The sequence below is a fragment of the Gavialis gangeticus genome, unplaced genomic scaffold (genome assembly GCF_001723915.1).
Source record: "Gavialis gangeticus isolate Ggan-Ray unplaced genomic scaffold, GavGan_comp1, whole genome shotgun sequence".
Classification (NCBI taxonomy): Eukaryota; Metazoa; Chordata; order Crocodylia; family Gavialidae; genus Gavialis; species Gavialis gangeticus.
The window spans coordinates 21,208,556-21,230,227 of NW_017729028.1; the positions used below are offsets into that span (position 1 = coordinate 21,208,556).

Below are 21,672 nucleotides of genomic sequence, written 5' to 3' on the forward strand. Positions count from 1 at the left end.
AGGTTGAATATGACCCGTCCACCACCACCCTCTGAGTACGACCCTTCAGCCAATCTGCAATCCATCTGATTTCAGAAATCCGTTTCCCAGACAAAAACACAGAATTCACCTTTTGCACCCCTCCTCCCCCCCGCTGATTGACTGTAGGGCCCCAGCAGCTCCATGCCTCAACTCTGATCCGTGCAAAGCATAAAACACATTTCTACCGCACTTTTTGCCTCTCGCCAATCAGCAGTGAAGTGCAGGGCTGCCCTGTGGCCAATCAATGGCGGTGGGTGGGTAATGCAGCAAGAAGAATGAGAATAAAGGTGCTGCTGCCCTATGCGCTTCCAATCCAGTTTCAGTAAGTCCCTATCTGTTTCATTTTACTCATGGAAAAAACACTTTTTTTTAAAAAAATGTTTTTCCACAGATTTTTGCTCTTTTGCCCCCTGCAGAAAGCTAGGATCCCTGGTTATTTTAAAAGCATACACAGATGCAATTGCCTATTATTTCAAAGGTCACATAACAAGTCTATAGGAAGAAATGTTACCTGTGGAGGAGGTTCAAATGCTGGGTACACTGCTATCTCAGGCAAATTTCTGTTGATGATGTACTTATAACAGTTCCATACACAGTTAATTAGATAGGCCTGAAACACAAACAGTTATCTTTAACCCAATGAAAGTAAGCCATTTAAAGTAAAACAGATACTAGGTTAAATTCACACCTGACAGAAGCAGGTGCAACCCTACTGAAATCACTAGCATCACCCACCTCAGTGCTGGATTTTGTCTAAAATTTGGGATGGGCTTTTCACATGAAATGTAGCCAACCAGCTATGCTTCAAGGGCCTAAGTGCTACTGGAGTTACAAGCTGATGTTTCTACTATTTCAGGTGGACAAAGGCAAAAGGACAAAAAAGCCTAGCTAAATTACACCCAAATATTCTACTCATCCCAACTGAAGCTTTTAGATCCCCTTTTCATGCCTGGGGCCCTGCTGCTGGGGCATCTGGTTATCATCTGGACACTGTTTTGCACTAGGAGGTTAGTTGGGGAAAAAATTCCACAGAAGGCACTGACTTTTAGACCTATTAAAAAATCCTTAAAAATTGCCACTGTGTCTGCCATTTCAGTGTCTGCCTATGTCTCCATCAAAAGCTTTTATATTTTGTTATGTTTGGGTACCAGAGAAAAGAAGTCCACATTTCATTTTTTCTGTTGCTGGGAAGGGGGGGGGGGTTGCTTTGTTGCTGTTGGTTTTTTTGTTTTTTTTAAGATATAGCTGTGCCCTTATTCCAAAAGACCACAAGATCTTAGCTGGGTGGCTCTCCGGACTAGGAACTGGGCTTGATCAAATGGTCTGAGTTACCTGCACATTCACATTCAACTATCCGCCTGCTGTACTGGCCCACTTATGGGCAAGCAAGGTATGAAAGTTCTTTCTTTATTAAAAAGTTTAGAGATTTTCATTTGCTCAAAGAATTGCAACATACAGAGAAACTAATACGTCTAAATTTCAAAACGTAGGTGGGCAAGCTGCCAGAGAATTCTTTTGCAGCATACGAGACTGAATTTAAAAAGAAAAAAAAAATAACATATTTGCCTTGGTTAGAGTTAGCCCCATCTTCCTTAATTAAACATCTCTATAGGGAAAGACACTCAGTTTACCACAATCCAAGAGATTAATTTAAGAATCACAAAAATCTATTATGCATTCTAAACAAAAAACAAACAAACAAAAACAAAAAACCCCCAAAATAAGCCAACAAAGCCAGTGTAAAATATAACACACAAGATTCAGTTATCCAGGCTTAGACACAAACATAGCTTTTAAAGGTATTTCTTTATACCTTCTAGTATGGTCATTGCATAGAGATGAAAATTTGGAGACCTTACTTAAAAGACTTCCATAATTTCTAATCTTACTAGGGAGAGCTGCAGCAGAAATAAATTGGTATTAGTTACAGCAGATGTTTTTCTAGAAATTTCACTTGGCCAAATGTAAAGTGGAAACCCTATTTCAGTGGGAAACTCCAAACCTTGTTCACACTGCTTAACCAATGTTTTAAGTATCACACTTGCAGCAACAGCTTGATGACATTCCAGAAACTTCACATTTATAAATTAAAAAACAAAACATCCAACAATTAGCTTACCTTTAAGATGATATTCAAAACAAAGAACACCAGGACAATGAACAAGAGCCAGCTTGAATCAAGTGCAAGGAGATCATCCTTGTAGGGGAAATCTGGCTAGTTAAGACAAACACTACTATGAACAAACAAATAATATCTGATACTTTTCCAACACATGTGCTGGGAAACTTAAGAGTTTGTAGTACTTTCATTCCCCTCATCCTCTTCCAAGACATATTTATCCCACAGGTGAAGATACACGATGTATTTATTATGTGCATCAAGGTCAGTTTTCTCTAATTCACTGTCTTTTGCAACCCAAGACATTTCATTCTAGGGTAAAGTACATCCCCTCCTGTATACTCATCTCTACTTCCCATGCCACTTTCTTAATTTCGGGTAGCCCTCTGCCACCTACTGAGCAGGTACTAGAGTAGCACCTACTGCTGAAAGCTAGCTTGGCAGAGCTGGTCACAGGTCTATTCCTTACCACTGAGTAAAATTATTCTGTAGTAATCAGCGGGCGTGGATACAAGATACAAGGCTTTTCCGTAGACACCTGTTTCTTCTGGTAGTTTCCTTGTGATCAGTCACTTTGTGATTTCAAACTGCCACTAAATCCATCCTTCAAACTCTTGGCAATCACATCACCCTGTGCTCTTTCAAAGAGCTGCTGAGCACATAATCCTACTCTGGAAAAAACTACATATTTTACTGGGTGAAAAAGAGTTTTGTACACACTGACTAGGTCAGCATGAGCTTGGGTCAGGCTAAGCTGGGAGGTTAGGGTGGAGTAGGTGCGCCCTGCTCCCCCACCACCTCCAACTCCTTCAATATAATATAGGGCAAATCACGTGGAAGGATTTATGCAAAGTTTGTAGAAAAGAGAAGGGAAAAAAAAATTATGCTGTAGTTGTCCCAAGTCCCTGACCAGACTTATATCTGGGTGGCATGGGACTGCTCCTCATGCAGAAAGAACCCCAAGTAGAACATTTGTACAAGTGAATGTGTAACGTGTAAGAGACTGACCGGAATGAGCTGATACTGATCCAAATCAATTTAGGGTTTATACTATTCTAGTTTAGGGGGAATCTAGTGTGTAATTAACAGACCACAAATACCCAATGACTATTTTTTCAGATTCAAATGTTGCAAGCCATCTAGGATAAATATTAGGAACATGAGACTGGAAATTGTCGTAGCTCAAATTTTGGCCCGTGCGATGGAAGGCACTTTTTACCACACAATTCCATTCAGTAAAATTTCTTCTTTACAACTCTGACAGGTCTGTTCCAGATCCTCACTTCCATTAGGATCAGTTTTCAGCCAAAGTTTTGGTACGAAACTTGGCTTATACTTGGATTCATAGACATTAGGACTGGAAGGGACCTTGGAAGATCGAGTCCAGCCCCCTGCCCCAGGGGCAGGAAGTCAGCAGGGATCATAGGATCCCAGCAAGATACACATCCAGATGTCTCTTGAAGGTGTTCAAAGTAGGTGCTTGAACCACCTCCAGCGGTAGTCTATTCCAAACCTTGGGGGCTCGGACAGTGAAGAAGTTCTTCCTTATGTCCAGCCTGAAATGGTCATGGAGGAGATTGTGACCGTTCAACCTTGTTATCCCTTGGGGCCCTCTGGTGAACAGACGTTCCCCCAGATCCTGGTTAGCACTTCTGATAAACTTATAGGTGGCCATCAGATCACCCCTGAGCCTGCGCTTTTCCAGCCTGAAGAGTCCCATGGCTCTCAGCCTCTCATCATAAGGTCTGTTCTCCTGACCTCTAATCATGCACATGGCTCTCCTCTGCACTCTCTCAGCTTCTCCACATCCTTTTTGAATTGTGGAGCCCAAAACTGAACACAGTACTCCAGCTGCAGCCTCACCAAAGCAGAGCACAACAGGAGAATGACGTCCTGGGATTTGCTTGAGAAGAATCTATGGATGCAAGCCAGCGTTTTGCTTGCTTTAACTAGCTGCAGCATAACATTGAAGGCTCATGTTCATCTTGTGGTCAATCATGACCCCCAAGTCCCTTTCATCTGTAGTGCTAGCAAGAACTTATTTGTTCTTGTGCCAACACTGCCTTAGCTTAAACCATTCTTTTTTTCCATCTGTGGCATTTACTTTGCCCTTCATCTCCCCAAACACGTTAACAGAAAATGGCAAATTACATCCTCAATCAGTTTCCATTTTTCTAGACCAGACCTGGTCAACTTGCTGCCCATGGGCTGCACATAACCCACAAAGGATTTATTTGCAGACCGTAGGCTCCTGCCCCAGCCCACTCCAGTGGCTACTGCTACTGGGTCTCTGGACTCCTGCCTCCATATTCTGCTTCCTGCCACTGGTCTTAGAGAACAGGGCAGCACAGCACAGCCTGCAGAGCTTAGGAAGCCCGTGGCTTGGGGCTCCTATGAAGCTGGAGGCCAGCCATGAGGCACAACACAATGGAGGGAGAAAGGGAGGGGTGGGGACCCCACAGCACATACTGTGTGCTCCAAAGTTGGACAGCCCTGTTTCTCACAAACAAGTCAAGCTCTGTTAGTCTCCCTTTATACCAAGAAAGGTCACAAAGATGAAGATGCTAACATTCCTTCTCTGTTCCTGTTCCATTTTGAATTCATCATTTTTGAACATGGAAGTGTAACTAAGTCAGTTTAGCATTTACAGTACCTTGGCTACAAAAAGACTTGCCTAGAATAAACATGGTTTTTTATTAATGCTCAGTGATGACCCAGTTACAGATATGAGGGTATCATTTTAGCTCTGAAATAAAGCCTAATTTAATTAAGTACTTACCAACTGATCCAGGTATTCTTTAATTCTTGGCAAGAAAGTAAGAGAACTGATGGCAATCAGGCAATTCAGGACAAAGTCAAAGAGCTGGTAACAGAAGAATGGGATCAGCCAGCCCACTCGATGCTGAAGAAATAAGAGGGGGAGTTTAGTCATCTGAAAGTTGCAACAAAAGTTAGAACTGAAATCCATGAATATACTTACAGCAATTGCTCCATACACCATCATTGCGCTGATTGTGAACATGAGGAGGGAGAGGGCAAACACAATACAAACATGCTCTGAATTAAAGATAGAAATCAAAAGGTTACATTAATAGCTCATCCCCATCTTTAAGCACCAAATACTGCAACTAAGGATTTCAGCAGCTCTCTTGTTAATCACACACTGGACTATTTCATGGTTTTCACATTGCACATGGCTTTAGTCTGGCTCAAGCCACTTCAGTTATCTAACAACTATCAATGGACAGCAAGTGTGAGTTACTGTGGAAAGCCCCTACCATATCAGGAAGCCTGCTCACCTCATCAAGACCTCTGCAACCTGTACAAGTTCAGCCATGCTAATCTAAGACTGAAGCATAGCTAGATGTTATGGATAGGCTTGGCAGAATTTGATTTTTAATCAGTAAAGTCTATTTCACTTCTCACTCAGACTGACAAAAAGGTATTTCCATTGTTAATAATCAAACCTTATAAAAAGGGATGCAAGAACAGGATGTTGCCACAGTGCCAGTGTGGGCTCCTGCTGAGCAGCGGCTGGAGGCCAGAGAGCAGGCTGGGCAATGTGCATTTGTCCCCACCCCTGCCCCTGAGCTCAGTGCCTGCAGGGTCCTAGGCAACTGGGCCCTTCCTTACAAACTCAGGCAGGAGCCAACAGGCAGAGCAGGCAACTGGCTGCAGCAGGCAGCTGCCACTATAGCAGCTGGAAGTTTCTTTGCCAGGAGAAAAGGGGCAGTAACCACCATGAGACAAAGGCAAGCAGGCACTAAATTTGGCGGCACTGTGTACAGGGGCTGGGCAGCAGGCTGACAGCTGGCAGAACATCAACTTCCCCCGTGCCTGCTATGTACTGGGCTGAAGAAGGAAGCAGGAGCGTGTGCACACGCACATCTAATTTCACACAATCCTGAAAATTTGAAAAGCAATAAAAATAAAAGTTTAAAAATAGATATAGATTTTAGCCATCAAAGTTCTTTAAAAAAATATAAAAATCAAGTTCTGCCAAGCCTAGTTATGGATAAGCATACATTATAACTGCATTGGTTTCCACTGTATTAGATACTCAGTTTAAATCAAGTCAATGTGTAACAATAAGATATTTTATTAAGCTAGTACAACTTACATCAAGTGTCAGATAAATTTTACTAACTGCACTAACTGCAGAAACAGAGATGCTCTTTAAACAAAAATATGGTATCCTGTGTCACGTGGAAAATTTCCCTTTACCGAAAAGAAGGAAACAGAAGTGGTTGGAAGGCTGAAATCCATGAGTGAGAGCACAAAAGCACTGCTCCGCAGAACACAGTGAGTAGTTTTTGGCGATATCTTTAAGCGGATTGACAGTATAGTTGGGAGAGATGCTAGGTAAGCTTTCAAAATAAAAGATCCCTGCTACAACGACAGCATGATAATGGCTACAGCAATACTCCATCTCTGGATGGCTTTTGATATGAGGCTCGGGGTATCAGTTTAATAAGCCACACCCCATACCAAACAAATGAAGCCATGCTGCACCCTCCCTGCTCTGAAGTCTGGGTAAATACTGTGCGTCATGACAGAAAGAACTCTCCTTCCAGTGTTATAAGCCTCTACAGCAACTCCCTCTTTTACAACTGCTGGACCATCACCACAGATTGCTTGGTACACAGGGAGCAGGCTCCCTGAACACAGTATGCACTTGAGGGAACTGCAACAAAGATTAGCAGCCTGATTTTTTTTTTTTTTTTTTGGATTTGGGGCACCTACTTTTTCCAAAGTCAGAATACAAGTGTCAACTGACTTACAGTAGCACTTGTGTGTGTTCAGCATTTCTGAAAAACAAGTTATAAATACCGAGAGCAAAGACTGAGGCATTCTTGACTCTCCAGTTTGTTCCTTGGAACATACCTCATCCCATACTTTCATTTCCTCATTCCGGTTCTAAATACATGGCTCCCTGCCCTCCATACCAAGTGAGAGCAACAATGAGTCAATCAAGCTTTGATACTAAGTAACTACGTGGCTATAGAAACCACTAGCCTTCTGTTCACTTCTTTTTGACCCTCACTTCCTGTGGTGTGTCAATTTTGGGACAGGGAACAAGTCTTGGTTTCATAAAAATGCTGTTTCTGGGTGTCTTAAAGAAACGACACCTCACACAACATTCTCAATATCTAATATTGATTATAATGCATCATACTTAAGAGAAAACCCTACTAGTTGCAAAGATGTAATCATTAAGCCATAGGCTATGACTCTTGTAACCAGCTGTTTTTCCCCAATCTACCTGGGACTTGAAACCAAGAAGTTCATGAAAAAGGAATGAAGTGTATAAAAAAAAACTCAATTGCTTGATCTTCCCCCAGTGATTTTCCTCTATACTAGTTCATTCTCATTAATTCTTTAATTAGTCAAGACACTCAAAAAACAGTGGGGGCTAAGTCTAAGCTGTCAAGACAGCTTTCATAGCTTGGAACGATATTCCAATCTTTTGGTTATTTTCTTTTTCAGGTTCACCATACCCAATAGCCACAGTTAGCTTCTGAACAATTTGAAAAGTAACAAGAATCCTGCCAATTCAGCAACTACCAGTTCAGTTCCTAGTTAAGCTAAACAAATTAATCCATATGCAGTTAAAGATCAAATGAGACGAGGCTAGTAAATGTTTAGTCGGGGGGAGGGGAAGTGGGGTGGAATAAGGCTTAGTTAAAAAAAGAAGCAAAATCTGTATTAAAGATTTCCTTTCTGAAATCAAAATTTAAGGCAACACAAAAAAAGTTTTACTTAAGAATTTTATAACTGATTTTTTGAAAGCCACAGCAGAATCTCCCCCAAACTGTAATAAATAAAATGCTTTGTCAGTCAATACATCCCGGCTTAGTAATGGATTGCACACTAGTACTGCAATATATGCCATGAGAACAGAACACTTTCGTTAGTTTCAACTGAGCAGGGGGACACTGAAAAATGAAACACCTACCAGCTATACTGCCAGAAGCATAGTGATTGCCAATGACTTCATACTGTATGTCAACCGTTGGCACTGTGTTTGGGTGGGTCACTTCTACAGTCAGCACAATTCCCATCAGCATATGCATCACCTAAGAAAGATTACAGTCACAATACAAGCAAAGTTTTTCAGGTAAAAAAAATTAAACAGTTGGCCTCTTCTTCAGAGGACAGCTGGACTGACCTTATATGTAGTTTAAAGCTGTTTTAGTAAAACCAAAACAAAAAGGTGTATTAGGACATCTTTTCCATTTTTAAGTTACAGCTTATGTGAAACTAGATGCAACTTTCTTTAGATATGTCCGTCTCACTGCACATGCAGGGAAGAGGGAACAGATATTAAAGGGACACAATACACAGATTTTAAAAAGGCAGCTTCTACGTAATAACATTAAATAATGTTACTTAAATGTAGTCTATAACCATCCAATTATGTTTCAGGAGGTACTTTTCTACCTTCAAGTGGCCTTAGTCCTTGGAAAAAGAGGGAGTAAGGGAAGAGAAAAATGTGTCTTTCAAGGAAGCCCCACTATTACAGCTCTAATGTACAAGTAAGAGACTCTTGAGCCCACTCCACCCCCAGTTTGGGGCACTGAAGAGACTTGCAATGATTTCCATGGAAACAGGTCCTGCACACAGAAGGGATCAAAAGAAAGGATAATTAAATGCTGCAGAGTTTAAGCAAGCTGTATCATAAACAAATCCCTTGGAATCTTGTGGTAAATCAACTTAACAGGCGTAAAAGTACTTACGGCTGGATGCTTTATAAGGCTCATATTTCCTTGCAAATAAGTGCCAAATCTTATTTAATCCCCTGTTCTGGTTTAGTGTTGCTACATAAATCACAGAAATGTTTCAAAGACATACCCGTAATACCACAAAGAAAGAAAAGGAACTGAGTAAGAATAAAAGATTCCCTATCAATATTATAATACTCATTTCTAACTTGGAGTATTTCAGTTATTCATCACGAATGTAAAGTAGGAAATCTATCATCGTTTCTTTGTTAAAATGCAATTTTTCAATGTGACATTTTCCATTCAGAAATGATACCTTGTGGGGATGCATTTAAACAGGGGGTCCTAGAAAATATGGGTTTGCAGTTTCTAGGCACTGAAGTACTTCAACCAGAATTCCCCTTGTTTGTTGGTCAGATTCCAGGAGTATCTGATGCAATAATGGCAGTTTTATGCACAATTACTGAATTCTTTTTAAACTAAAGCAGCTTGTTTAAGAAGCTAAACTTGCTTGTAAGAACTGTTGTTCAGCATTTAACAAGATTCTTGTTTTCTGCATTCGGCATATTAAAATGTATTTGTTTAAAAAAATTATTGGAAAAAAAAGCTTTCAGTTAAAACCTGTTTCACAGGCACAGGCTACTTCAAAAATCAGACAAAAAAAAAAATCAAGAAAAGTAAAGAAAAGAAAAGAAAAGGAGATGGACAGGCAGACTGATCTACAAGGAATCGCAATCCCTTCCATCCTCCCATTTCTATTAGTTTTATTTTGGTGCTTATTCACACAAGTTACTGCAGAGTTGATAAAAGTCTTTGTTCCTCATAAAACTTTTCCAAAGGACCTCTGTTTTTAGCATAGCTACCTACCTACTACTGGACAAGCCTAACCCTGCTACAGTGTTTTCGGTGCCTTTCTGCAGAATAGTGGATGAACAAATGTATCTCAAGCTTCCTACTTGGAGTTTCTGCCTTTTTCTGCTCTTCCCTCATAAGCTATTGAGTAGCTCAACAATAGCTTCTCCATTTCTACTGAAGAAGCGTCAGTGGGCATGTCTACATGAGATGTTTACTGCAGAGTTGTCTAACAAGCTCCACAATAAACATCTCAGCATCTGTCTACATGTGCAGCCCTACTGGGCCCCAAGAAACTAATAAACTCCGCAGCAGGGTAGTATTGGTAAATAGAAGTATTATCCTGCTGCTGAGTTTTTTCCACGAGCAGTAACGTGTAAATGCTGACCCAGCTGGTTGGGGCATATAGGTGCTTCAGTGTGGGGACTGCCTGCCAGCGAGCTCCATAATGAAGCACCTTTGTGCCCCAGCCAGCCCCTTGGCATCATGCTGAGCAGGGCTGGAGCATCCCCAGGCTAGCAGAAGCTTCTTTTCTACCTTGAAGAACTCATTACAGCAGCAGAGTCTCCCAGTGCCTGAAGGGTATTTGTACCTGAAAGCTGGTAAAGAACCTTTTTCCAACTATTTAGTTGGTCTAATAAAAGAGCTCACATCTAACCCAAATAACCTTGCCTCCCTATGTCCTTAGACCAACAGGGGTACAACCAGCAACCTCTTCAGCATATCTGTATTCATTCTTAATACCCATTTGTGGTGCACTGGAAACTAAAAAAAAAAAAAAAAAGCCGGATCTTAAGATACTTTTGATGAATTAAGATTCTACCATGTCCAATGCCATTAAATTGGTAGCATAGATAGGATGATAAAAAAAATCTTGACATTTCACTGAAAGTTAGTTTTATTCCTGAACTGAATTTTCACAATATTTTGTCTATCCAAAACGGGGGAATTGCCTTGCACCTGGGGGGGACGGGGGATGGGGAGCGTGAAGTCTTTCCAAATTTACTTCTGATTAGGAGTTTTACACTTGTAATACAGAGATTAGCTCCCAGGACAGACAAATAACTTATCTGGCTAAGCTGGTAGCTATATTCTGTCTAATCCTGGTTCAATTTCAAGCATTATTTTCTGGCTACTTAAGATATCCAAGTCTAGGAGTTAATATTTATCTACTGGGGAACAGGTAAGACCCAAAGCTCAGTCAGAGAATTTTAATTCAATACCACCAGTGATTTCAAATAAGAGTCTAGTCTGATTTTCATTCTCCTCACATGGAATGAACTGAAGCCACCACAGCAGCCCACCCTCACATAGAAAATCAGGGTCAAATTGTTTGCGTCCCGATGTCAAACATCACTAGATGTACAAGCATATTTATACTGTAAAGCAGGTTCAGCCAGTTTTAGACTTGGCTTTTAAAACATTTTGCTGTAGCAGTTTACACAGACCCTAGATGAGGAAAAAAAATGGTACAGGAAAAACAAATGTGGAATTCACAGAGCTGAAGTATCACACCCACCCAAAACAGCAAGCAGCTCACTTCAGCATTCAGAGCAGCCTTCCTACCCTACCTTTGCTAAGGCCTCAGCATGAAAGGGTCAAATCTTTGTCCCATTAAATAAAATAAACAAATATTTCATAGCTAAAAGTTTTTTTTAAGGTTACTTGTTTTTATAATTGTGATTCTTATAGAAGAGGTTCAGGATGACCACCAATCTGTGCAAACTGTTTGTTTAGATGTGTCCAGCTTAATTACAGACCTGTTTACCTTTTTCTTCTCCTCTAAATCCACTAGATTACAATGGTTACCATTTAAAGAATCATGAGTTACCTACTGGTTTCTTGTTTTAGGTATTTGAAAATTGATACATTGTGCAGTACTTTGGCAAATGCTGACCTTCCAGTGGTGACTGTTTTGTTCTTTAGCAAGCGTTTCTAATGCCTAAACAGGAGAGTACTTCAGTTTCATGGTTCAAAGCTCTAATTTTAAGGCTTCTCTAAGCATTAAATTTGTCCTAAATTGTGCACACTGATGAACTAAACAACTGGAAAAAAAAAACTTATTTTTTTTGTAATGCAAAGACATTACATTGCCCTAAAATGGCTGCATGTGTCAGCCTCCTCTTATTCAACAGAAGTTTTTTAATGACATGGGGGAGGGGGAGGGTAGTAGTTGTATTTTAAAACTAATTTCATTTTAATTAATTGAATTAGGTTGCAGACTGCAAATTCTTATGTGTCAGCAATAACCAACCAGTGAAGAGACTGTGTCCAGCCTGCTACAGCAGCAATGGTTTGCCTTTGCACCAAACTATTTTAAGTTGGCCCACCATTCCTGAAAGGTTGTCAACCTCTGAATCTGAGTATTACTGAAACCAATTAAGCTCTCCCCTCCTCTTCTTTTTGAGAGGTTTTGCTCAAAAGAAACAAACCAACCACATGATGAACTAGGTGTCATCAGATCAGCCCCTCTCCCCAGAGTCCTAAAATCTGGTACCAATTGCATTGTTTTGGATGAATTACTAAAGCTTTTTGCCAGAATTAGACAGCCCCTCCCACCGAGACAATGCTACTACTTAAGTTTGTTTACTAAATTCTGATCTGATAGTGCCAACACATAATTCATGCTTCTTGTATCTGGAAAGCAGCATACCCAATGAAAAGGGAGCTTCAGCAACACATTTTACAGCAATGAGAGTAAGATCGCAAACAAAAACTGCTACATGGCATAAATATCCCAGAAAAGCCCCTAAACATCATTAAACACCTGACCAAGGTTCACAAGAGAATTCAGTTCCAAGCAGAGTCAAAGTGTAAATGTCTCCAAAAAATTCTTTGCAGAGTTGTGGATGTAAGATTTTCTTTAGCGTTAAATCTGACGCATCTATTCTGAACTAGCAGCACAAGTACACACACCAATGTATAATACAAATACTGCCATTGTTTCAGTATACCATCTTCCCTTCAATTCTCACTACTCCCACTACTTCATTCCTTCTCTCTGCAACCAAAATCTATGTCAATACCTCTTATAGTTACATAGTCAATGCCCGGTGCTGGCAACATACTGGCACCATGTTGCTTCTAAATGAAAAACGATGCTGTCGGGAGTGTTATCCAAGTACATGGTATGGAAAACATCCTTCAAGAACATGTTACTGGTAAGGGGCTGTTGCTGCTGCAAGCAAGTATCAACTGTATTAGGGCATCCTCCCTCTCTCTCCTTTGCCCCCATCCACTTCCATTACTGTTCTTCCCTCCTGTCCTGCAGCAAATAAATAAATAAATAAATAAATATCACTGTAGCTCAAGGTTCATTTTCTCCAGAGAACAGCAGTTCAGGGCCTGTTCTCATCACCACTCTTTCTTTTGTGCCAGACAGCAGAATAGTTCTTCTTGCAACTTCTTGTAGAAAACAGTGATTTCCTATCTACTCAGTTCACTTTATACATTTCTGCCTGCCCAAGTCAAATATATTGACTTGACTTGATGGTGGTGTTTCCCCATCTCAGTATGACCTAAAATTCATGACCCCTCTCACATCTTATAGGGTTACAGTTCTGAGCTCAGGTGCTTTGCCCTCTCTGGACAAAATAACCAATGCTGTTTGGGTGGGCAAAAGGGCTGTCTGTCCCTCTCAACTTACATGAAGATTTGGTGTGGATCTGGCAAACTGCACCTGAACTGAAGCTTAATTGCCACCTCTCCTCCACACTAACTACTCTGACACCCAAGAGGACAAAACAGCACTCACCTTTTCCTTATTCCTGCTGAAAATGGCTATTATTTTTTAATCTGACTCCTGCTAAGTGCTACTCCCCTCCTCCCAATACTTCTCCAGAACCCAGGACCATAACAAAAATCACTGCTGTCTTTGACTTTTGTATGGCTCTGGGGAGGCCAGAGGAGTGGGTGCCATTGTTTCCATTACAAAACGGAATCACCTTGCACAGTGCAATGATCACTTAGGTCGACCTAGCAATCTTATTGCTAACTCCCTACCGCCTTCCACATCAAGCTCAGCTCCTGGTGTATCCTTTCACTAGTCAGCGATGCCCATTACCTCGTCTCTTGGCTTCCTTCCCTGCTCCCCAGCACCCTCTGCAGTTTGCTCCAGGAGCAAGGGCCCAGGCAGCTCCTTTCCCTACATCTCCTCACCCAGAGGTTTCAGTGCAGGCTTTCCAGAATCCCTTTGTGCTAACCAACCTCACCCTGCTCCTCTCCAGGCCCTTCCCCACCACAAGTCTTCAAACTTCACCTCCCACCACCTGATCCAAAAACCTTGGCCGCCCTCCTTAGGCTCCTCCATCAGCCGCCCTCAAGAGCGTAAGGAATCAGGCCCTGGGTTTCGGGGCTCAGGGAGCCTGTATGCCCAGGTGCACCCCCACCACAATGATGCACCCGCCAGCCACATGCCCTGTATGCCCAGGCCCTGGCCTAAGCAGCTGGGGGCTGAGATAAGCCCCTGGGATCTACCCCCATCCACCCAGGGTACCATGCCCGGACCCCGGGACGAGGCTCTCCTAGCACAAGGCGGTGGCAGCGCGCATGCGCATCCAGCAGCCCACCGGCCCGGCCACAGACGCATGAGAAATACGACCACCCCCCGGCTCCCAGGCAACGGACGAGTCCTCGCGCATGCGCAGTGCAAAGACCCCCTCCCGCGCCGCTGGCCGTCCCTTACCATGTACCAGGTGCCCACGATGATGGTGCCGGTGCGGACGTGGCAGCAGCCGCAGCAGCGGGTGCTGTAAAAGCGGTCCCGGCTCCGCTTGAGCGTCATGGCTACAACTACACTCCCTCCCCGTCGGGCTAAACGCGGCGTCTGCAGCCGCTCAGCCGAGCGGGGGGTGTGGCCCGCACGCGTCACCGCCGCTCCGACCAATCAGCGGGGGAGAAATGCGTCACAAATAGGGGGAGGGGTTGCTGCCAGGGCAACACGTGATTGGCAGCTGATTTGGCCAATCGCTGCACGGCGCCGAAGGGAAAGGCTGTGAGGAAAGCGGCTTGGCCCCTGGGGAGGTGGGGGTGAGGCTCATGGGGCGGGGTTGCCCCACCCCAGGCTCAGTCGGGCAGCTGTTCCCTCCTGCATGCCATCGGGGCCTGTCCCCAGCCACCGCCCCTGGCTCTGGGGAGGTCAGGTCCCAAGGGCCAGGCACCCCTTGCCCCCTGCAGAACCCCGGGGAAGCCAGGCGGCCTAAGGGCGTTGGATGCCACGAGGTGCCTGTTTCCCGCTGTTAGCAGCTGGGCCGAGTCCAGAGCGGCTGAACGCCTGCAGGGGCCCGTGCTTCGTTCCTCCAAATCCAGGCTCCATGGGTGCCATGTTGGAGCACTTGAATCTCCACTGGTATCTGGACCTGGAGAGACGCTTAGGTGGTCTCCTTTGTTGGCATCCAGCGCTGGGTCTCCAAGGCCACCGCCCCAACCGAAAGCTAACGTGGGGACAGGATTTGTGGTTTCTCTCTTGTCCTGGGGTTTAGACCTCATTACCAGGGTTTAGTAGCCCGGGTGCTTCCATAGACCTGTACTGCTGCAGGTAGCTGAAGTGGGCCAGGTGTCTTCACAGGACAGGGCAGAGTTGTGCAAGCGTTTCTAGGGAGTTCTGGGATCAAACTGTCACATATGTGGGAGTATCAGGTAGCATAATCAAAAAAGCCCAAACAGCTCCCAATTCAGCATCTCATGAAGTGAACTCGAGCTAACGAAAGCTTGTGCTCTCTATACATCTTATTTAGTTCATCAACGGGCTCATACCTACCCTGCCTTAGTCCCAGTTCTGTCAGTGACTCACCACAGCACCTTGTATAAATCCCTTACCCACTTTTTGCTTCAGATTCCCCATCCATAAAACTGGTGCACTTTGCTTAATCACCTTGAGATCCACAGATAAAAGCTAGGCCTGTGTAAGTAGGCAGCTATTTGATCCTGCTTCGGATCCAGCTGCTTTGGATGCCAGGGATCCAATTGGTAACTCTGGACCAGGTTTCCACTTCGATCCAGCCGAAGCGGCTCTGAAGCTTCGGAGCTGCCTCAGAGATCCGGCCATAGGGTATAATGGGGAATCAATCAAATATCTATAACTTTGAGTGTTTTGTCTGATTTGAATGAAACTTGCAGGGGTGGTAGCCTCTGCAGAGAGCATGAAGTCTGCCAAGCTTCAAGAAAATCGGTGCAGAGGTATGGGGGGAACTGCACCCCAAATTCTTGAAAGCAAAACTTGTGTCACGTGTATGTGTTAAGCCACAGGGGGGTGAAAACTGCAGGGTCTTAGCCCCTCCTGAGGCCACAAAGCCTACTAAGTTTCAAGTTGAAAGGTGCAGGGGTTTCGGGGGAACTGCACCCCAAGCTGCTGACAGGCAAAACTCATGACAGATGACCCTATGCGTGTTAAGGTGCAGCAGGCTGAAAACTGCAGGGGTGGTGGCCCCTGCTCAGGCCACAAAGCCTGCCAAGTTTCAAGAAGATAAGTGCAGGGGTTTGGGGGAACTGCACGTCAAGCTGTGGACAAGCAAAATTCTTGACATGGGTGACACTGTCTGTATTAAGGCACAGCAGGATGAAAGCTGCAGGGATGGTAGCCCCTGTTGTGGCCACAAAGCCTACCAGCTGTCAAGGAGATAGGTGCAGGGGGGTTCTGGGGCCCTGCACCTATAGCTGCTGACAGGAAAAATTTGTGACATAGGTGCTTGTGCAACTGACTGTGTGAGGCTACAACCAAATTCATCCAGGTCAGACAAAAAACAACAAAGCTTTAGATATTTCATTGTTTCCCCATTATACCCTATGGCAGGATCTCTGAAGTGGCCCCGAAGCTTTTCTGAAGCACTTTGGAAGCTCTGAACCACTTCAGAAAGCCTGACAAAGCCAGTGCTTCAATCCAGACTTGCTGCTTTGGACGCCGAAGTGTCCAAAGCCTCGCACAGCCCTAAGAAAAGCTAACAAGCACTATGAAGTTGTATGTCTTATCACCCTTGGTGCTTCTGAAGAAGTATATGCTGGAAGGCTCCTGCCACCAACAGAGAACAGTTCCCACAGTCACTGGAGAGTAAAGCAGGACCTTCAAACATTTCCCAGGGGTGTTGGGATGTGCAGTGAAATGTTGCAAACATGTACTGACACATTTTCCTTTGTGTATATTGAATGCAAAACGGCAGCTTATTTTCCACTGCTTTCTCAACTAGTTCTGTGCATCCTGCCTCTAACAAAGCCGTATAAAGGGAAAAATATAGGAACCATTTGGTATCTTCTTTCCCAGAGTGTTGCTGGCAAGAAGAGGTCACTACATTAGTGGTTTCCAGCTTTTTCATATGATGTTCCCATTATACAGGTGTTTAGGTACTGTCCTTCCAACTAAACATAAGGCATAAGAAGGGGGTTTTGACTCTCTTTGGCCTGTCTGTAATCCGTCTTGCTGAGAACTTATTTTTACACTAGCTAAAACTAAAAGGCAAGCTTCCAGAGCCCCAGGCAGGGAAACCAGCACAGCAAAAATGTATTGATTTACTTCATTGATTTATTTCAGAGATTACAGAGATCAGTGGAAACCTGAGACATGAAAACAGCTGGGTTTTGAGTGTGGATTGAACTTTTCTTTTTTAAAAAGGGCCCAGAGACTATTGAAGAAAAAGCAAAGCATCAGTATATTAAAAAAGATTAAATCAATTAACCGTGAGGGAAAATGTTTCTGTACACAATTGTAGGTCTACTGAAGTCCATAGCAGATCTCCCATTGAATTCAGATTCCTTTGAGAGTGGGGGATAAAAGACTTTTAGTTCATTTTTTCCATCTCCAAGTCCCCTTCTAAAAGTTAGGGAGGCAGCTGATCATGGTCGTCGGAAGTCAGGCAGAAGGCAGGGCAGGGTGGCAATTGGACTACAATTTTAAAGGTCAGTGAGTTGCACATTTCATATAACGAGCAATTCTGAAAACATACCTTGTACAACAAAAGTGAATCACATAGAACTTTGCAATTTCTGGTTTTTCTTTGTTGTTTACAGTCAGTACTTTTAAATCACTTAATGTGAAAGACCAGTCTCCCACAATTTACATTACTGACTAGTGTGATACCTTTTAACTGGCAGGTGTGATTTAATTTACCTCCAAACCATTTACTATCACTTCTAGATCTGAGAGGCATCTGGGCAAGGATTTAGGGGATGCAACAGTGTGACATAAAACCTTTATTAACATGAGACTGGATAGCTATGCTATTCATTCCTTCACTGGGTTTTTTGTATATGATACACCACAGAGAAAATCCCTTGCATTGTTTCACATAGCTTTTATTCATGGCATTATTTTCATATCCTTTTGGCTGTAATGATTGCATTACCAGAAGTCAAACTTCATATGACTGAGGGGGAGCCATAACTACAAATCAATACACTATTTTTTCAGCACATAAGTGATTCTCAACCCTTTTATACTCACGGACTCCTCGTTAGACTCCAAGCACCCCGCCATACATTTTATGAACCAAGTGGGACCCATTTAAAAAATGAATTGGTTACAGTATGTACCTCCTTGCAAAGGCACCAGGTACTAGTGGGGGAGCAGCCAGGCATGGAGACCCTGAGCCTGCCCTGATCTGCTTATTGCCCTACCCGCCACCCTAATACCCTAGTTGAGAATCACTGCTGTACATAAAGTGTCATATGTAAATACAGAAATCTAAATCCAGCCTGGCTAGAAGCAAGTGCTGACTTCAGAAACTGAGAAGCTCACTTTCTTAAAAGAACATACTCCAGCTTCCTGCCCCACAGAACAAGATATCAGATTTTAAAGTAAGGACGTTTTCTTATAGAAAACAAGTCACTTGTGTAGGGCTGGTCCAGGATCTTGGCTGAGTATGAGGGCCAGAATTCCACATTTAAGGGAAAGAAAAGTTGTCTCCCTGGCAGGTTTTTTTTGTTGTTTTTTTTTTAACAAATGTCTGGAATCTTTGGATAAACGTGGCTATTTAGAGTCTGCTATTGCTACAGCCCTTAGTGGAATGGCTTTCTCTGAACAGTCAATGGGAAGCACAGTTCTGGGACTAAGGAATCGTATTATAGCTTCAGTAAGGGAGCTGCAGTCATAGCATAAGAGGGGACTTCCAAGGTTTAGCCCAAGCCCTTGAACTGAATGCACTTCCTTTGCTGGTAAGATAATCTCTTAAGAAAACAGTCTGCACCCATAGAGACTGAACATGGTCAATTTGCCTTGAAAAAGTCCCTGGGTTTTGTTCACTACAGCGCATGGCAAAAGAACAGGGTGTACTCTATATAGCTGACCTTTCCAGTCCACAGGGAAAAGAAAACTCTCTTCTTATAAGTCAGTCAGGACTCATAGTAGAGATGATATCTTTTATTAGACCAACAAGATTTTTGCAAAAAAATTCTTTAATTGCAAGCTTTCAGGCACAAACACCCTTCATCAGGCATTGGAGAAAAGACTGCAAGAGTTCTCCTGGGTAGAAATGAAAGTTCATATTTCATAGGATTTCACAGAGGAGTAAATAGATAGAAAACTCCTCTGGGCAGTCAACCTGGCTACCTTCTTATAAGTCAGCTTTCTTCAGCATCCTTGTTAGCAAAGTATAGTAAGTAAACAGCTTTTGGTGAGTAATAAACCCATTTCCTGACTGACTTGTCGGCTATCAAACTTGTTAACCATGTGAGTGGAGCGTTTTTGTTATGTAAGGAAGTAATTACACAGCAGTGGACCAGATTAATCTCTGATGTTGCTCCATTCACCTCTATGAAGCTGCATCATGCATCAGAGTGCAGGGCATGAAGCCAAGCTCAAAATCCTGCACATACATATCGCACCTTTATGTGTAAATACAGTTAAGCTATTTAGGTCAGGGGTTCTTATTGCATCGATTGCACCTTAACCATTGTCTCTTGGACTTGATCCCACCCATAATTATATGGCCCACCCCCCTCATTCTTCCAGAAAACTTGCAGGAAGAGAGAGCATAATTATACTGAGAGGAGATGGGTTGAGAACAAAATGAAAAGCCTTAAGAATCAACTAAGCAGACAGAGGCTGCTCCAGACTATGGAGGCAGCAGATAAAGTTTTATCATCCCCTTAGATGGACCAATAGCTATCAGAGGGAAAGCTTCAGGGATTCCCTGAAGCTACAGTCAGAGTCAGGGTACAGATGGGCCTTAAGTCTGATCCCCAGTGGTAATTCCCAGGGCAAAGAAGGGGAATGGAAAGAAATAAGGCATTTTAAGAGTACAAGAAATAAACAGGAAAAGAGCATGAAGTTGCAGAGACGAAAAGTAGAAGAATTTCCAAGGACCAAGGGCTCTGATTTTCAGAGGTGCAAGGCACCTGCAGATTCCACGTATTTCAGTGGGAGATGGATCCTCAGCCCTTAAAGACTAAGATTGTAAAATCATGCCATGTGTAAGGTAAAGGGAGCTCCTGGCACACTTTAGGCTAGGGACAGACATTCAAAAAGCCGGAGCCTGAATTATTCAACCTTTGCACGTTAGTCTGGCCTGCCTAGGTTCAACCAGTTTGTAACAGACAGACATTCCCTCTGGTCTGAGACAATGCAGGCACATGCCTTCAGTTGCTCAGGCTAGGTGCTAGAGTGTGCCCTTGGCAGCAGGGAAGATGTGCTGCAGGGGGCAGGGGGCATGGCCAGTCTGGGCTAAGCTGGCTAGAGAGGAGTTTAATTCTCCCATCCCCATCTCACTAGCAAAGACCCCAGCTGGGTTGGCTAGGCACTCCCCTCTTGCTGCTGCAGTGGCAGGCTGCCATGGCCACTGAGACAGAGCAGGTAAAGAGGTGGGTTATTTTCCCCTCTATCCCCACTGCCCCCCAGGGTGACTGCAGTCAGGGCTCTCCACCCCTATTGCTGCTGCTGCCATTCACTCTATGCCCAGGACAAGCAGCAGAATAAATCCCCTCTGCCAGAAGCCAGAGGGAGGAGGGTAGAAGGGGGCTTATTCTGCTGCTTGTCCAAGGCACAGAGCAAGTGGTGGGCAGATGCTGCTGCGGTGCCACAGGAGCAGAGGGGGAAATAACCCCACTGCCTGCCCCCCACAAGGGGCCCTGCTGGCAGCATCTGTCCCTGCCTCTGCCTGGCAGCTACAGCAGTGAGGGGGGGGGGTGACCATGACAGGGGCAGCAGCCCCTGTCATAGTTTCCTGGAGCATAAGCCTCTTCCTGGTGGGGGGTGGGGGGCTGCATGCTGCGGGATGGGGAAAACTGCTATGGCCTATGGTGGTGGGGGAAGCTTGGAGGGCTCTGCTCCCCTCCAAGCCCTGGTGCTCTTGTGCACAGTCCACCACAGCTCTGCCCACCCTACAATGGGGCCCCCCACTGGGAAGAAGCTTCCACTCCCAACATGACAGGGGCTGCGGCCGCCATCAAGGGCCCTGCCCTCTCACCACTACAGCAGCTGGGCAGGGGCATGGCTAGATGCTGGCAAGTAAGACCCCTTGGGGGAGGGCAGAGACGGGGGTTATTCCCCCTCCCTCCAGCATGCAGTGGTGGGGGCAGGAGGGGGCTTATTCTGCCACTTGCCCCAAGCAGGGAGCAAGCAGTGGTGGTTGGGGTTGGCAGACCTGGCTGCAGTTTCCCAGGGGTGGTGGGAGTAGAGGGGAGAATAAGCTGTCCCACCTGCTCCCTCTGCCTCAAGAGCCATGGCAGCCCACCACTGCAGCAGCAAGAGGGAACACCTGGCAGACTTGGCTGGGGTCCCTGCCAGTGAGACAGGGAGGGGAGAATTAAACCCCTCTCTGGCTAGACCTCCACCCCTGCCTGTCCCTGCTCTGGCTGGGGAGCAGAGGGGAGGAGGCAGCCCCGCCCAGTCCAGAGAGCATGCCAGGATGCTGGGGGGAGTCTGGTTTAAGTTAAGCCAGGAAGGGGTCTGGGACAGACATTACATAAACCGGTTTGAGCCAAATCAGTTAAGTCTGATACTACATTCAACCAGGTTTATCTCAAATTGGTTTG

The 21,672-nt window shown here is 44.3% G+C and overlaps 1 protein-coding gene across 1 annotated transcript in view; it reads right to left on the bottom strand.

Moving 5' to 3' along the window:
• Positions 1–14,560, bottom strand: part of LAPTM4A (lysosomal protein transmembrane 4 alpha) — a 29,056-nt gene extending 14,496 nt beyond the window's left edge. Inside the window, exons 1-6 of the mRNA XM_019520793.1 lie at positions 14,399–14,560; positions 8,097–8,217; positions 5,121–5,197; positions 4,920–5,042; positions 2,141–2,236; positions 533–631 (exon numbers count right to left, since the gene is read on the bottom strand). Of these exons, the coding sequence (XP_019376338.1) occupies positions 533–631; positions 2,141–2,236; positions 4,920–5,042; positions 5,121–5,197; positions 8,097–8,217; positions 14,399–14,497 (615 nt within the window). The 5' untranslated portion in view covers positions 14,498–14,560. The remainder of the gene's footprint in view (positions 1–532; positions 632–2,140; positions 2,237–4,919; positions 5,043–5,120; positions 5,198–8,096; positions 8,218–14,398) is intronic.
• Positions 14,561–21,672: the final 7,112 nt, after the last annotated feature.